Source organism: Saccopteryx bilineata, chromosome X (assembly GCF_036850765.1).
Source record: "Saccopteryx bilineata isolate mSacBil1 chromosome X, mSacBil1_pri_phased_curated, whole genome shotgun sequence".
Taxonomy (NCBI): domain Eukaryota; kingdom Metazoa; phylum Chordata; class Mammalia; order Chiroptera; family Emballonuridae; genus Saccopteryx; species Saccopteryx bilineata.
The window spans coordinates 90,700,131-90,715,740 of NC_089502.1; the positions used below are offsets into that span (position 1 = coordinate 90,700,131).

The window sequence follows — 15,610 nt, forward strand, 5'->3', positions numbered from 1 at the left end:
CATAGAAGGGGTACCTGACCAGGTTTGAGAGTTTGAGGAACTTAAATGAAGAAGTTAATGTAAGAACTGGTTGGTTGAATTTTCCATCCAGAGTGAACAGCTGATGCAGAGACTTGGCATAAACTCAGCATGGCTTGGAGAAAATCAAAGTTACTCAGTTCGATTAAACATGATGTAAGGTGGGGATGGCAGGTCTTGTGTGAGGGATTCTGGACTTTATCCTTAGGGCGTTGATGAACCAATTGCAGAGTTTTGAATAGACAAACTTTCTAGAAAGATCACTCTGGCTCTATAGTATGGAATGAATTAAGAGATTATTGTGGCCTGTGCTAGGGCACTGGCAGTGAGCAGCATACCAGTTGACAGATTCTGGTTCTCATTTATTTGAGGTAGGAGTTGGTGGTTGGACATTCAGGAGAGGGAACACGATAAAGATTTTAAGCAGCATGTTGCCTAATTTAATGAACTGAGCAGGTAGTGATGCCATGGACTGAGAGGGAAAACAGGAGGAAGATCATGTGCGGGAAACAGGATGATGAATGAATTCAGTTTAGGCATTGAGTTTAAGCCTATGTGACATCCAAATAGAGATGTGCAATAAAGCAGTGAGATATTTGTCTGGAAATATGTTGGAATCATCTGAATGAAAATAGCTGAAACTTGAAGCCCTTACAGTGAATTTGATTGTCGAAAGGCATTCATTCACTGAGAAGATAGCGCAGTATGGGAACTTTGAAGCACATCAATTTACTTGGCTGTTTGTTTGTTTTGTATTTTTCTGAAGTGAGAAGCAGGGAGGCAGAGAGACAGACACCCGCATGCGCCCGACCAGGATCTACCCAGCATGCCCGCTAGGGCACAGTGCTCTGCCCCTCTGGGGCGTTGCTCCGTTGCAACCGGAGCCATTCTAGCACCTGAGGCGGAGGCTATGGAGCCATCCTCAGTTCCCGTGCCAACTTTGCTCCAGTGGAGCCTTGGCTGTGGGAGGGGAAGAGAGAGAGAGAGAAGGAAGAGGGGAAGGGTGGAGAAGCAGATGGTTGCTTCTCCTGTGTGCCCTGACAGGGAATCGAACCCAGGACTTCCACATGCTGGGCCAATACTCAACCACTGAGCTCGCTGGCCAGGGCCTATTTAATTTTTTAAGGGACAAATGAAGTGTAGGACTCATAATTAGACCACAGAGAAGTAGAAAGAAAATGAGAGGGGAATCCAAGATGGAGGAAGTGGTTACAGTTTGTTTTTATCATCTTACCTAACAGTGAGGTTTGCTGTCAAAGCTAGGCTGTAGAAGAAGTGTTCATCTTTATGTCAAGTGCATTTGGAAAGTCATGGCTACTGTTAAACCATTTTAATACTTAAATCCAATAGTATTCAGTAGATTTTCTATTCTGGTTAAATATTTTAGGTAACTATGGTATTGTGAAATCCATACTGTCTTAATTCATTATATATATACTCATATATAATTCTTCTCCCTTTTTTTCCTCTTCTTCATTATAGGTGTGGCGGAGAAGACACAGCTTCTAAAATTGAGTGTTCCTGCCACCTTTATGCTTGTGTCTTTAGATGAAGGCCCAGGTCCTCCAATCAAATATCAGTATGCTGAATTAGGGAAATTATACTCAGTAGTGTCACAGCTGATCCGCTGTTGCAATGTCTCGTCAAGAATGCAGTCTTCAATCAATGGTAAGGCGAATGCTCCATTCTTTACAGTGGTTTTAAAATGCTACTGTACCTGATTGAAAGTAATTCTGAAGATGTTTAAACACAAAACAAGATTCTTAAGATTTATACTGGAGTTTTTTTGTTTGTTTGTTTAAGTGAGAGGAGAGGAGATAAGACTTTGCATGCACCCCAACCGGGATCCACCCGGCAATCCCCATCTCAGGCGAGGCCGATGCTCAGACCAATCAAGCCACTGGCTGCGAGAGGGCAAGGGAGAGAAAAGCAGATGCTTGCTTCTTGTGTGTGCCCGACCAGGAACTGAATTTGGGATGTCTGCATGCTGGGATGACACTCTGTTCATTGATCCAGCTGGCCAGGGCCTGTACTGTTTTTCTAAGATAAAAAATCCATAAGTTGTTTTGTATGCTGGGAGCTATGTATTATTGTGAAAGAAGCCTATTAGTTTTTCACTGATGACACATCTGCATTCTATCTAGGTAATCCTCCTCTTCCCAATCCTTTTGGTGATCCTAATTTATCACAACCTATAATGCCAATTCAGCAGAACGTGGCAGACATTTTATTTGTGAGAACAAGTTATGTAAAGAAAATCATTGAGGATTGCAGTAACTCAGAGGAAACTGTCAAATTGCTTCGTTTTTGCTGCTGGGAGAATCCTCAATTCTCATCTACTGTCCTCAGTGAACTTCTCTGGCAGGTGGTTAAAGCAAAATAAACATTCATATATCTCCATAATTTGATTTGTTACTCCTTTAAATATGTTATTCACTATGCCTTACCTTTTTTAGGTTGCATATTCCTACACTTATGAGCTCCGTCCCTATTTGGATCTGCTTTTGCAAATCTTACTGATTGAGGACTCCTGGCAGACTCACAGGTAAAGACGGATGCTTTTCTGTTACTTGCCCAGCTTTTAGACTAACTGAACTTGCTTTGCTAGTCAGCACGTATTTTTTAAACCTCGGAGATTATCTTAAACAAAAACTTAAAATAAGAATGAATTAAAAGTTCTACAATTTTATTTTTATTTTAATTAAAGAAAACTAGTATAGGCTTTTGGTAAATATTTTAATTTCATTAATAATGCTCTCAAGTGGTTGGCAAACTCATTAGTCAACAGAGCCAAATATCAACAGTACAACGATTGAAATATCTTTTGAGAGCCAAATTTTTTAAACTTAAACTATATAGGTGGGTATATTCCTTATCGAGGTTGCACCTGCATGTGGTATTTTGTGGAAGAGCCACACTCAAGAGGCCAAAGAGCTGCTTGTGGCTCGCGAGCTGCAGTTTGCCGACCAGGACCGCAGACTAGCCTGACAAGATGGTGGCGCAGTGGATAGAGAATGGACTTGGAGCACTGAGGACCTAGGTTCGAAACCCCTAGGTCTTGAGCATGGGTTTATCTGGCTTGAGCCGAGGGGTCACCAGTTTGAGAGAAGGATCATAGACTTGAGTGCACAGGTTGCTGGCTTGAAGGCCAAGGTCACTGACTCCGCTAGAGCCACCCAGTCAAGGCACATATGAGAAGCAGTCAGTGAACAACCAAAAAGTGCTGCAACTACAAGTTGATTTTTCTCATTTCTCTGTCTCTCACCCACTTCAAAATAATAATAATAATGTCCTAGGCTTATTTTAATATTAGATTATTAGAAACATGATATAACATTTGGTTATATAAAAAATAATAGGTAAGTACAGTCAGTTCCCATTACTCATGGTAGTTTACGTTCTATAAAAGTCACCCTAACCTCTGAAATGAGAAATTATGAAAGCATTGCTCCTAGGGGACATACAGGGTTAGGTTTCTTTTAGCCCTTAGTTATATTTTTGTCAACCAGTCAATATGTAACCTTTTTAAAATGTCTCTTTAAAGACATCTTTATTTAATATATATTGCTGACTTGTTAACATTTAACTCACAATAATTCATGTCTGAACAAACTTTATCTAGCACATGTATCTTCTCTGCAAAACCTTCTTGGGCCTGACCAGGCGGTGGCACAGTGGATAGAGCATCGGACTGGGATGCGGAGGACCCAGGTTCGAGATCCTGAGGTCGCCAGCTTGAGCGCGGGCTCATCTGGTTTGAGCAGAGCTCACCAGCTTGGACCCAAGGTCACTGGCTTGAGCAAGGGGTTACTTGATCTGCTGAAGGCCCACGGTCAAGGCACATATGAGAAAGCAATCAATGAACAACTAAGGTGTCGCAAGGAAAAACTGATAATCGATGCTTCTCATCTCTCTCCGTTCCTATCTGTCCATCTCTCTGACTCTCTGTCTTTGGGAAAAAACAAAAACAAAAAACCTTGGGCTTAGGAACACTAGATTGCACTTCAGCATTCAACAATACACATTTTGGGGCCATTTTAAACAGTGAAATCAACAAAGATATGGGAAAAGTATCACTTAAATAGACAGCAAAAAGTATGCTTGTTTACACTGTGAGCTAAAACAAGGCAGTGCCCCTTTATTCCACTTCAGCTGAGAATATGTGTTTGGTGACTCAGATTTTTTGCCACTCTGCTTATGACCTCTAAAGTGCAAGTGTCATTTGTTTCTTTTTCTGTTAGAAATAAAGTTCAGCGAGTAGGCAAAATTGCCATGGAATACATGAATAATGAACATCAACCCTAATTAGTTTTTTAGTATGTGAAAGGATTAGAGGTTTTTTGTTTGTTTGTTTTTTAAAGAGCTGTTATTTCAGATTGCTTCTCAAACTTCCTCCAGAATTCTTCTATTTGGTTTTTTACCAGTAAAGGCTAAATATATCATCTCTAATACCAAGAGTTACACAGTAATGGTGAACTGTGCCATTACTTGACAGCTCTGCCAGATTTTTTTTTTTTTTTTTGATTTTTAGAGAGAGAGAGGGAGAGGGAGAGAAGGGGGAGGAGCAGGAAGCATCAACTCCCATATGTGCCTTGACCAGGCAAGCCCAGGGTTTCGAACCGGCAACCTCAGTGTTCCAGGTCGATGCTTTATCTCACTGCGCCACCACAGGTTAGGCAACTCTGCCAGATTTTATAAATTCCCTACCCACATGGGCAATAGCATAAGTCTCTTTTTGGAAACAATTCAATTCAAAGTCTGTATAACAGACTGCCTCCCATATGTCAGCATAATTAAGACAATCTTGAAAACAGGTTCTATAACAAAAAAATGCTTAAAAAGAAGTTATAATCTTAAGTCTTAATGGGGATTGCAAATGGCAGAATTCATTAATTCATTTTTTCAAATTATCTCCAAAATTATTGTCATAGATTTCAAATAGTTTAATTAATGTTATAAAAATGACATTAAACTAGAATCAATTTTTATGATACATAAAATTTAGTGGTTCCAAAACTATTGTTTATTTTGAGCACTATCTAGTACCTTTGTCAATATGATCAAAGGATTCGAAACTTCTTGAGTTGGTTTTAATGAAATCCAATTTTTACTATATTCTTTTAAAATTATTGTAAGCATTTATGGCTTTAAACCAGCTTGTCACATCTTGGCTCTCTTGTTTCATTACATCAAGTGATTGTGGTAAAAACCACATGTGCTGGACTAAACCTAGGAAATTAACTTTATATGAGATTAGTAAAATGTGGTTATTGGGGATCACTGGTCTAACCTTGAAAATAATTTTCTCAGAGTGAGCTTTTTAAGTTCATTTAGTAAGTAGTGTTCAAATATGAAGCATGTGCCATGTGCCTGGCACTACTAGGCATTGGGAAACAAGGCCGGCAAAGATAAACTTGATGAAAATGGCATTTGAAAGCAGTTAATACTAATGGGAAGAAAACATGGCATGGCAGAAATAATGGCTTAACACTATTATCACTCAATAAAACTGAAAGTTAACAAGATAAAAAAAGAAAAACAATAAAAAACACACTGTAGTGTTTCAGATTAAACAGCAAGAACCCTGTACGTGGTTATTTGTTCTGAAACGATTAAATTTTGCAAAATGGCTGAAGTCATGATTTCCAAACAAAATAGATTTATGAATTTGTGTAATACCAAAAAAATTCTTGCATTTTGATTTGGAACATTAAAGTATATGGTGATATATGGTGTACATGAGATATTTTTAAATTATAGACTGTACTGGTAATGTTTCTATATTGAGAAAAAATTCACCATTTTAACCATTTTAAATTATACAATTTAATGGCTTTTAGTACATTCACCATGTTGTGCAACCATTAACACTAATTCCACAATACTTTTCATATAAGTGGAATCATACAATTGTTCTTCTGTGACTGGCTTATTTTCTTAGCATAATGTTTTTAGGTTCACCCATGTTGGGGCACAAATCAATGTTTCATTCCTTTTTGTGGCTGAAATAATATTCAACTGTATGGGCACGCCACATTTTGTTTATGCATTGTCCATTGATGAACATTAGGGTGTTTTCCACCTTTGGGCTGTGGTGAATAATGCTGCTGTGAACATTTGTGTTCAAGTTTTTTGCTTTTTAAACACCTGTGTTTAATTCTCTTGAATATATGTACCTTGGAGTAGAATTATAAGCAGGCTCTTTTTTTTTATTGTTTTAAGTCTTTTTTTATTATAAAATATAACAAAATTTGTCACTTTTAAATTGTGTAGTTTGGTGGCACTGATTACATTTGGTGTTGTGTTACTGTCATCACTATCCATCTTTGGAACTATTTTATTGTCCCAAACTGAAACTATAACCATTAAGTAATAACTTTTCATTCCTTGCTCCCCTTATTTTCCAATAATCACTCACTATTCTTTCACTAACATTTTTGCCCCAGTCTTTTTTTTAAATTGCTTATTTAGGGGAGAGAACAAAAAATCATTGACTATGTATTTTGCTGTAATTCTGCAGGAGTTGACATCATCCATTGTCTGTGAATCGGCCAAATTGTAGTATTGCTGGTGAAAATTGCTTTGCCTGCCATGTATTCTCATTATTAAAATACAAGTTAATTCTATACTTCCAAATTATATCACTGTTTCATAGTCACTGGATCTAACCTTCAGAAATGCAGTTTTATAAAAGGAACTGACCTCAAGCAAATTTCTAAGTACAGCAGTGATAAACTTAGTTTTAGTTTGTATTACAGTGGTACCTTGAGATATGAATTTAATTCATTCTGTAATCGAGTTCGTAAGTCAGTCAACTCATATATCAAACTGCCAATACTGGACCCGTGTGCCAACGCTTTCACTAGCGGCAGCTTCCCGAATCATGACTCGTATCTCGGAATTTCGCTCAGATCTCGAACAAAAATAAAGACTGAGTCGCAGCTTGTATCTTAAAAAATTTGTATGTTGGTCTGTTCATATCTCAAGGTACCACTATATTACTCTTAGTGTCACTTCTGATCATGTATTTGAATGACATACATAGCAATATCATTTTAGATTGGTAATAAGTTGGTAAGAGCACAGACTATTAGGTGGCTATATGACCTTGGGCAAGCTGTTGAACCTCTCTGTATCCATTTTCTCATCTATTCAAGGATTTGATAACTACCTGCTGTCTAGCTTTAGTTTACATGAGTCATGCATAGTAGGTCGCACGTAGTAGGCACTCAATAAGTGTTAGCTGCTATTTCATTTTTGAAGTTTTTATTTTATATCTGGGTCTCTTTCAGAATTCATAATGCACTTAAAGGAATCCCAGATGACCGAGATGGGCTGTTTGACACAATCCAGCGCTCTAAGAATCATTATCAAAAAAGAGCATACCAGTGTATAAAATGTATGGTGGCTCTCTTTAGTAATTGTCCTGTTGCTTACCAGATTTTGCAGGTGAGGGGTTTTTTTCTTATAATTCTATAGAAATCTGAATCAAAATTAAGGAATCTATTTTAAAAGAATAGAATTTTGAGAAATTGGAGTTGTGGTTTTAAGTTAACTTTGAAAAATATTCTGAAACCTTTTGCATATGTAATTTTATTTTCTTTTGAAGGGCAACGGAGATCTTAAAAGAAAGTGGACCTGGGCAGTGGAATGGCTTGGAGACGAACTTGAAAGACGACCATACACTGGCAACCCTCAATATACATACAACAATTGGTCTCCTCCAGTGCAAAGCAATGAAACGTCAAATGGTTATTTCTTGGAGAGATCACATAGTGCTAGGATGACACTTGCAAAAGCTTGTGAACTCTGTCCAGAGGAGGTAAAAAAAGCCACCAGTGTGCAGCAGATAGAAATGGAAGAAAGCAAAGTAATTCTTTATTTTATAGGCCAGTGTTTATATATTAATGATAATGTAAAAAAATAATATTGAGGTTGTATTTGCTTTTAATGATTACCAAATGTTGAGGTTGTGTTTGTTTTGAATGATTACTACATGTAGTCTTAAGTATTTGAGAGAGCATTCTTCTAGAGAAGTTTCTATAAAATTGCCTGAAATGTAGTGTTTCTACAAACCCAAATTGGGGGGGTTATTGTTTTGGGTTTTGGGGAGAGTTTTTGGGGGTGGGGGAGTTTTAGTTGCTTTAACATATATCTGCAGTAAAAAAAAGTTACTAGTGTGTCAGTTTTATCGATTTTTAAACAATACAGCAATAAAGTGATTTATTTCAAATAGGAAAAAAATTAAAAAATAAACAGAAATTGCCTGCATAATTTTTTTCTTCAAATATTTAAAATTAGGAGCCAGATGACCAAGATGCTCCAGATGAGCATGAGTCGCCTCCGCCTGAAGATGCCCCATTGTACCCCCATTCACCTGGATCTCAGTATCAACAGGTAAATAGGAGCCATTTTGTGTTTTTTACCCTAGAGCCAAATTTTATGCTATATTTAAAGGATGGCTAAATTTTTTTCTTGTGAATGTAAAGTACTTCAGGGATTATCTAGACTAGTTTTGGGGGTGTAATCAAATGAGGAATGGTTGAAGTAGAGTCATGATGTAGTATGTTTGAACTTAGCTCTCAGGTGTTTTTCTGGTCAAATAGGTGCCCCCCCCTTTTTGTCATAGTGAAAATTGGTAAAACTGATAATTCATGTCAACATAAAATGATAGGCAGTGTTTAGTACAAAGGATTATGACATTTTTTGTTAGTCTTAGTCTGCAAATGGATTCTTAAGACATTAAGATACGGCAATAAAGTAAGAATTTCTTGGTTACTTAGCCTAAACAGGACTTCAATGACAGAAAAATTGTTCGGAAAAAATCAAGGATTTGACCAAGTTCCATAAAATCAATAAAATTAAGGTGAAGGGCTTCTCTTTCTAAAACCCAAATGTGAGTAATTTAGATCCTCTGAGGCAGTGGAAGTCAAACTGAAACAAGCATCAAAATCCCCTGGGGGGCTTGTTATAGCCCAGAGTGCTGGGTCCCACCCAGAGTTTCTGATTCAGTTGGTCTGGGTGGGACCTGAAAGAAAGTACATTGTTTGAACAAGTTCCCAGGTGATACTGCTGCTAGTCTAGGAACCATGCCTTAGGAACTGTTATTTAAGGCATTCTTATATTTCAGGGTGGAAATAGAAGCATGGTGAATAGTTAAAAATGCATATTTGACATTTATTTTCATAATACAAATTACAGGAAGTAAATCCAAAAATCTTCTTGGTTTGGTGGTGGTAATGTACAGAAGGAGGGCTTGTAGGGTTAAGGAATCAAATCCATACGGAGAAAAGTTCCTTACCTCAGTCCTGAGAAAGCTCAGTTATTAATTATGCCTTGTTTAGTACATTAGCTTCTTCCACATTGTTTTGCTTTCATTAACATCATTCAGTGTTCAGAGTTATTGCTCACAGAGATCTCATGTGATTAGTCCATTAGATTTAGCATATGGAAGCTTCGAGGTGCTTGGAAGAGTCAGAATAGATGTGTTCTGGCTCACAAGTAATTTTTTGTGAATATTTTGCCCACAAGCAATAATGGGCTATGATTTCTTGTTTGCCAGACTCGGATCTAAATGATTTTTGGCACTAAAAATCACTGTCTACAGATTTATACAGACAAGCATTGCTCTTATTTAGGGCTTTGGAGTTTGCATTTAGGCTAGTTTTACTATTTCAGATTTTTTTTCAACCATTAGGCCAAGCATTTTTATTCTTTGTTAAGTCCCTGTAATAAAGGAAGTGTTTACATTTCCACAAACTTCAGCCCATGATTATAAAGTTTAAGATTAATAGAGAAAAAATTTTAACATGCCTATCTCTTCTTCTCTCCAAGAATAACCATGTGCATGGACAGCCGTATACAGGCCCAGCAGCACATCACATGAACAACCCTCAGAGAACTGGCCAACGAGCACAAGAAAATTATGAAGGCAGTGAAGAAGTATCCCCACCTCAGACGAAGGATTAGTGAAATGCACATAAATTAACTGGTTCCATCAAGACTGTGCACCCAGGCCTTACAGTCCAACCTTTTTCTGTGTCTGGCTAATATTTAAAACCTAAAAAAAAAAAAAAAAAAAAAAAAAAACAAAAAAAACAAAAAAAAAACTATTCCTAATCAACATGGAGTGGAGAGTTTATTCACTGTCTTATCTGCAGAAATTTGCTGTCCATATATAACCCGCCTGCAGTGGAAAGTGTATAGTGTTTTGTAATAAATGGCCTGATGCTAATGTGTAAATGGCAAAGGTGTATATAGTATATTAATGTTTGACTGTTAATTCTTAAGCAAGAAACTTTTTTCTTGATGAGACTCACAGATCTACGGAAACTACAAAGTTAATTTTCTTGTTATACCCATTGCACTCTGCAGCCAGTGTTGCCTGCCTCACGGCAGTTGGATCAACTCCCTTACAAAAACAAAAAATAAACCAACAGCAACAAAACAGAGTCTATCCATGTCAACCACACCAATAGTTTCATGTTAATTCTTTGCCACTGGAGTCGGTTTTATTATGATCAGTGTAAGGCTGGTAACTTTTAAATTATTTGGTTGATGTGGGAAAATGGTGATATAACATTGTTTCTAGATCTTTTTCATTGCCTTTTTATTCTGATACTAGGTTAATCATTTTGAAGCTATAGTTATGCTGTAACATTTAGCATGGCTTCACACCAGGTTAGTGTAGCCAATGAGGAAATAATTACCATAATGACAACAGTTGTCCCAGTGTGACAGCTGTATTGCTCAAGCTTTTCCTTCTTACACCTAGAATATAAAATAGAAAAAGAAGGGAGAAATGTGACAAACAGGCGGTTTTCAGTTAGTTTACACATGTTGCTTACATCTAATGTTTGACAGTTCAGTCTTGGTGGGATAAAGAAACTTAGGTATCTGTAACGGGAAATTTAAAAAATTTTAAACAAATATGCAAAAATTTGCTATGCCAGGATGCTTGGAGCCTAATAGAAGAGTGTATTTGGTGTGCTTGTTTTGTTTCTTTGGTAGAGCTTATTAGGTAAATCTTCTAAAACTTTCCTTCTGCTGAATCCCAGTGAAATGGAAGTCCTCAATCCCACAGTACTTGGCGTACCACTCACTGCACCAAGATGTCTGGCTGAGTTTCTGCTCAGTCACAGTTTTACTTGAAAGCAAGAATTGTCCTAGCTCCTTTTCCATTATTCAAGAAAAGTTTCATGTTTGAAGCAGGGTCTAATTAAAAAGGAAACTACTGGTTAGTTACTATAATTGAGGTATCATCATTTCCTAATAAACATCTTATTAAAGATAAGAAACTCATCAGTTAATACTGTATTTAAAAGAGAATTGGTAACTTGAATGTGTGTAATTTTTTGGAACCTGTCTAAAAATCAAATACCCCTGCAAACAGATACAGTCCATCCTATTCTATTTAAATATTTTGCTGTTTTATTTTATAGAAATTATTTTGCTGAATTCACAAATAGAATTTGATTTAAGAAGAACTTTTTGTCCTGTGGTGTGTTTTTGTTTTTTTGGTTACTTTTTTGTCCTTTTTTTTCCCCCTTCCTTTCTGAAGGACTGCATATTAAAATTAATTCTGTGCATAGCATGCCTACGCATAACACTGAACTCAGGAGTTCAGTCACATTGAATTTTTGTGCACAGAAATATTTGACCTTTGGCCCTTTACTAAAGATTCAGAATAAACAAGATGTTGACACTGTAAAAGTTTCCTAACAATCAATCTTGTACTTTTTGTATGTTTTTTATATACATGTATATTTAATGAGCACAAGCTTGGTTATATTTTTTAAAGTTCAGTTAACAGGAAAATGTTTTGTCAAAAAAGGCTATAGTTGAAACTGAACAAAGCAGAAACAATTGAGAATTGCTTTATTTTGTGATTAAAGGGGGCAGGTATTTCAGACAAAACTTTGGTTATCTTATTCACTGTACTCTAGTCAATCTATGCTTCTAGGTTTCTGTAATACTAGAAAATTTTGACACCAGATAGATCCTGTTGGGTTTTTTTACCCTAAGTATATTACATCTGCATTTAAGTTTGAATGAAAGTTAGATATGGTTTATAATTCTAATTAGTAATTTTAATTTAAAAGGTTCTCAATTCCAAGCTTCCTTAACATTAAACAAGATAGGCTAACCTTATTTGGACAAGTTGCTATCATTAAACACGCTTGTCTCACCATCTGAAAGGTGATTTTTGCATTTCCCACTCCTAAACAAATGTTACTTATTTTAGAAATTGTAATGACCTTTTTAAAAAAAGGCTGTGAATTTTTCTCCTTGGAGGTAGATCCCACCTTGTTTGCTTTCAATTTACAAGTCCCCTTGTGCCAGGTGAGGGCTTGTGAATCATTTTTCTCTCCATCTGAAGAGTGGTCTGTGTTGTGCCCAGGATCAAGGGAAAGTGAACAGTTATTTTTGTTAGTGCAAATCATTTTCTATATTTAACTCTTAAACGTTAATGTATGACCGGAAGTTTTAAGATGCATGTTGTTATTGTAAGAGCAGCATAGTGGTGACTTTGAGGTCTTTTTCTGAACATAAATGGCACATTTTAAACTCAAGTCTTCAAAGTGCCTAAAGATGATTTAGCCCTCGACTGATTTCTTGAGCCATATATATATTTCCTACTTCAAATCTTTGTTGCGGAATTGCAAGTCTTCCTTTCAAAGAAGTATCCCCAGAATTCTAAATGGCATGATTACTTTATAGAAGACAGTAGAATCTTAAAGACTGAAGATATTTTCATTGTTAATCTGTATGAACAAGGGCATTGCCCTGTTGGATCTAAGTATTTTCGTGCACAACTTGGTAAAAACCATATTGCTGCTGTTTCTAAGCCCTCCACCAACCAAATTTTCATGTTCAGCATTGTAGAGGCAAAAATAAGAACATCATATTTGGGGGTTTTGTCTTTCATTGGTTTTTCTCTGATAATCTCCCAACCTTGTGTCTTTTAGCTCTTATGTATACAAATTTAGGATTATTAAGAGGTTTTCTATTTTTTCATGGTTAACTTTTATTAGTGAATGATAACAAGTATTTAATCCTTATAATGATGAGGATCCTTGTTAAAAAAGATGAGGATACTTTTTTTTATTTGAGTTACATTTGTAAACAAAAGCAGCAGTCCGAATATTCAGATGACTACAAAATAGTTTTCATTTATTTTTTATTTTTTTATTTTTATTTTTTGTATTTTTTCATTCTTAACGTTTTCCTGTGAACTCTTAGCTGAATTTTGTGGTTAATTTGGTGGATATATCCTGCCTTATTTAGAATTATAACTGGATAAGAAAATTGCCTTTCCTTATAAGTGCCCAATTTTGGTCTCTAGTTTGAAGGTACAACATACTGCCGAACAAGAAAAACACTCCTCCCAAATTTTTGTGTTAACCAAAAACATTCAGTAGTGGTTTCATAGTAGGGCTCAACAGAAATTGGTCCTGCACCTATGTGAGTGTTTAGTGTTTGAAAATAAGGTTTTGAGTGTGATAATTTACTACAGAAGTGCTAAATGTATTAACTTGCCGATTGTATTTCTGACAATTCATTTGTTTGCAAAATGTAGCACTTTTCCTCCAAATTTATAGGTGTAAGAGAAAAGGGGGAAAGGTACACCGTGTTTTAAACTTGGAAATGAGTGAAATTTTTACTTTGAAATCCAGATTCCCAAAGGAAATTTCACCACCCAGATCACACACTTCTCAGCCTTTTACAAGCCAAGACTGACTGAAGATTGTCCACAGTTCCTAAGATTTAGCACATATACAAAAATAAAACTTTATAAATTAAATTCCGGTTTTCCCTTTTATTTCTTAAAATAAAAATTCTAAATGGAAGGTAAATTAGAGGTGTAATAGATTTGAACAACTTAAGGGAATTATTTTACGAGTAATTCTGCCCTCTATATTCAAAGCACACTTATACTAAGTTCAAAAATTGAGTTGTGATGTAATTGCTGACTTATAAAAATCAAGATTCAGCAAACAGTTTGGTGTTTCAAAGTTTATTTAAATAAAGACACGTGTTGATGTGAGTTCAGGAAGTGTACATTCTCTAGGAAATTCCATCTGCTCTGCTTTTTAGTATCTGAAAAGTTACCATGTTCCAAAGAAACCTGTTGGTGCTTCCCTACCGCTAAAGAAAAAAAGGCCAGATTTTATATATTTTTATAAAATAGGGCCAGAAGAGTAATTAACAAACTAGTGTTCAGTTTGGAAAACAAGGAAAATTTACATAGTCACTAGTATTTTTAACTACTTCATTGTAATCATAAGGTAAAAAATGGACCACCTGAATAGTGGTGGCGCAGTGGATAGAATGTCAACCTGGGAAGCTAAGGTCCCAGGTTTGAAGCCCTGATAATCTGCTTGAGCACGGGCTCATCCGTCGAGCGCAGGGCTGCTTCTTGGTGTGGGATTATTGGAATGATCCCTTGGTTGCTGGCTTGAGCCCAAAGGTCGCTGACTTGAGCAAGGGATCACTCGCTTTGCTGTAACCTCTGGGTCAAGGCGTGTATGAGAAGCAATCAATGAACAACTAAAGTGCTGCAATTACAAGTTGATGCTTCTCATCTTTCTCCCTGTCTCACTAAGAAAAAAACGGACAGTTAAGTTTTTATATACCTCAAAGTTGAGATTACATAAAAGGTTTGAATACATTTTCTTGAGGGATGTAATATCAAGGGGAATGTTCTTAAACCACACGAAGAAACATTTCATACCCATATAAAAGTTACGTTCTTTGCCCGACCTGTGGTGGCGCAGTGAATGGGGCATCAACCTGGGACGCAGAAGTTGCCAGTTCATAACCTGCCTCATCAACACATGAGAAGCAACTACTAGTTGATGCTTCCTGCTCCTCCTTTCTCTAAAATAAGTAAAATCTTTTTTTAATCAGTTACTTTTAAAAAAGATTTTGAATTTTTTTTTTTAAAGAAGGGGGAGGAGTGGGCAGCACCAACTCAGTAGTTTCTTCCCATCTGTGCCTTGAACAGGCAAGCTTGGGTTTTGAACCAGGAATCTCAGCACTCCAGGTCGACACTTTATCCACTGTGCCACAAGTCAGGCAGAAAGCAATTTTTTTTTTTTTTACAGAGACAGAGAGGGATAGATAGGGACAGACAGGAACAGAGAGATGAGAAGCATCAACCATCAGTTTTTCGTTGCAGCACCTTAGTTGTTCATTGATTGCTTTCTCATATGTGCCTTGACCACGGGCCTTCAGCAGACTGAGTAACCATTGCTCAAGCCAGCGACCTTGGGTCCAAGCTGGTGAGCTTTTTGCTCAAACCAGATGAGCCCGCACTCAAGCTGGCAACCTCGGGGTCTCGAACCTGGGTCCTATGCATCCTAGTCTGTCACTCTATCCACTGCGCCACCGCCTGGTCAGGCAAAAAAAGCAATTATTTTAAAGGCATTTCATTTAAATTGACAAAACTGTAGGGTAAAATGGGAATGATTTTAGCTGTCATCTGAAAATGAGATCATCTTGTGTTCTGTCAACATTAGAATATACTGTATTTCATCAAATTAAAGATGCCGTCCAGTATAAGGTGCACCAGTAAACAAAACCCACTGAC

General features: G+C 36.8%; 1 protein-coding gene across 6 annotated transcripts in view; it reads left to right on the forward strand.

The window, feature by feature from the left end:
- Positions 1–11,504, forward strand: part of USP9X (ubiquitin specific peptidase 9 X-linked) — a 113,888-nt gene extending 102,384 nt beyond the window's left edge. For 4 of the 6 annotated variants that reach the window (XM_066249801.1, XM_066249802.1, XM_066249800.1 and 1 more), the window contains 7 exons: positions 1,501–1,686; positions 2,163–2,383; positions 2,475–2,563; positions 7,311–7,467; positions 7,628–7,888; positions 8,320–8,415; positions 9,853–11,504. In XM_066249801.1, coding sequence (XP_066105898.1) covers positions 1,501–1,686; positions 2,163–2,383; positions 2,475–2,563; positions 7,311–7,467; positions 7,628–7,888; positions 8,320–8,415; positions 9,853–9,987 — 1,145 coding nt within the window. In that variant the 3' untranslated portion in view covers positions 9,988–11,504. The remainder of the gene's footprint in view (positions 1–1,500; positions 1,687–2,162; positions 2,384–2,474; positions 2,564–7,310; positions 7,468–7,627; positions 7,889–8,319; positions 8,416–9,852) is intronic. The other 2 variants (XM_066249804.1, XM_066249805.1) reach the window with 1 other exon arrangement.
- Positions 11,505–15,610: the final 4,106 nt, after the last annotated feature.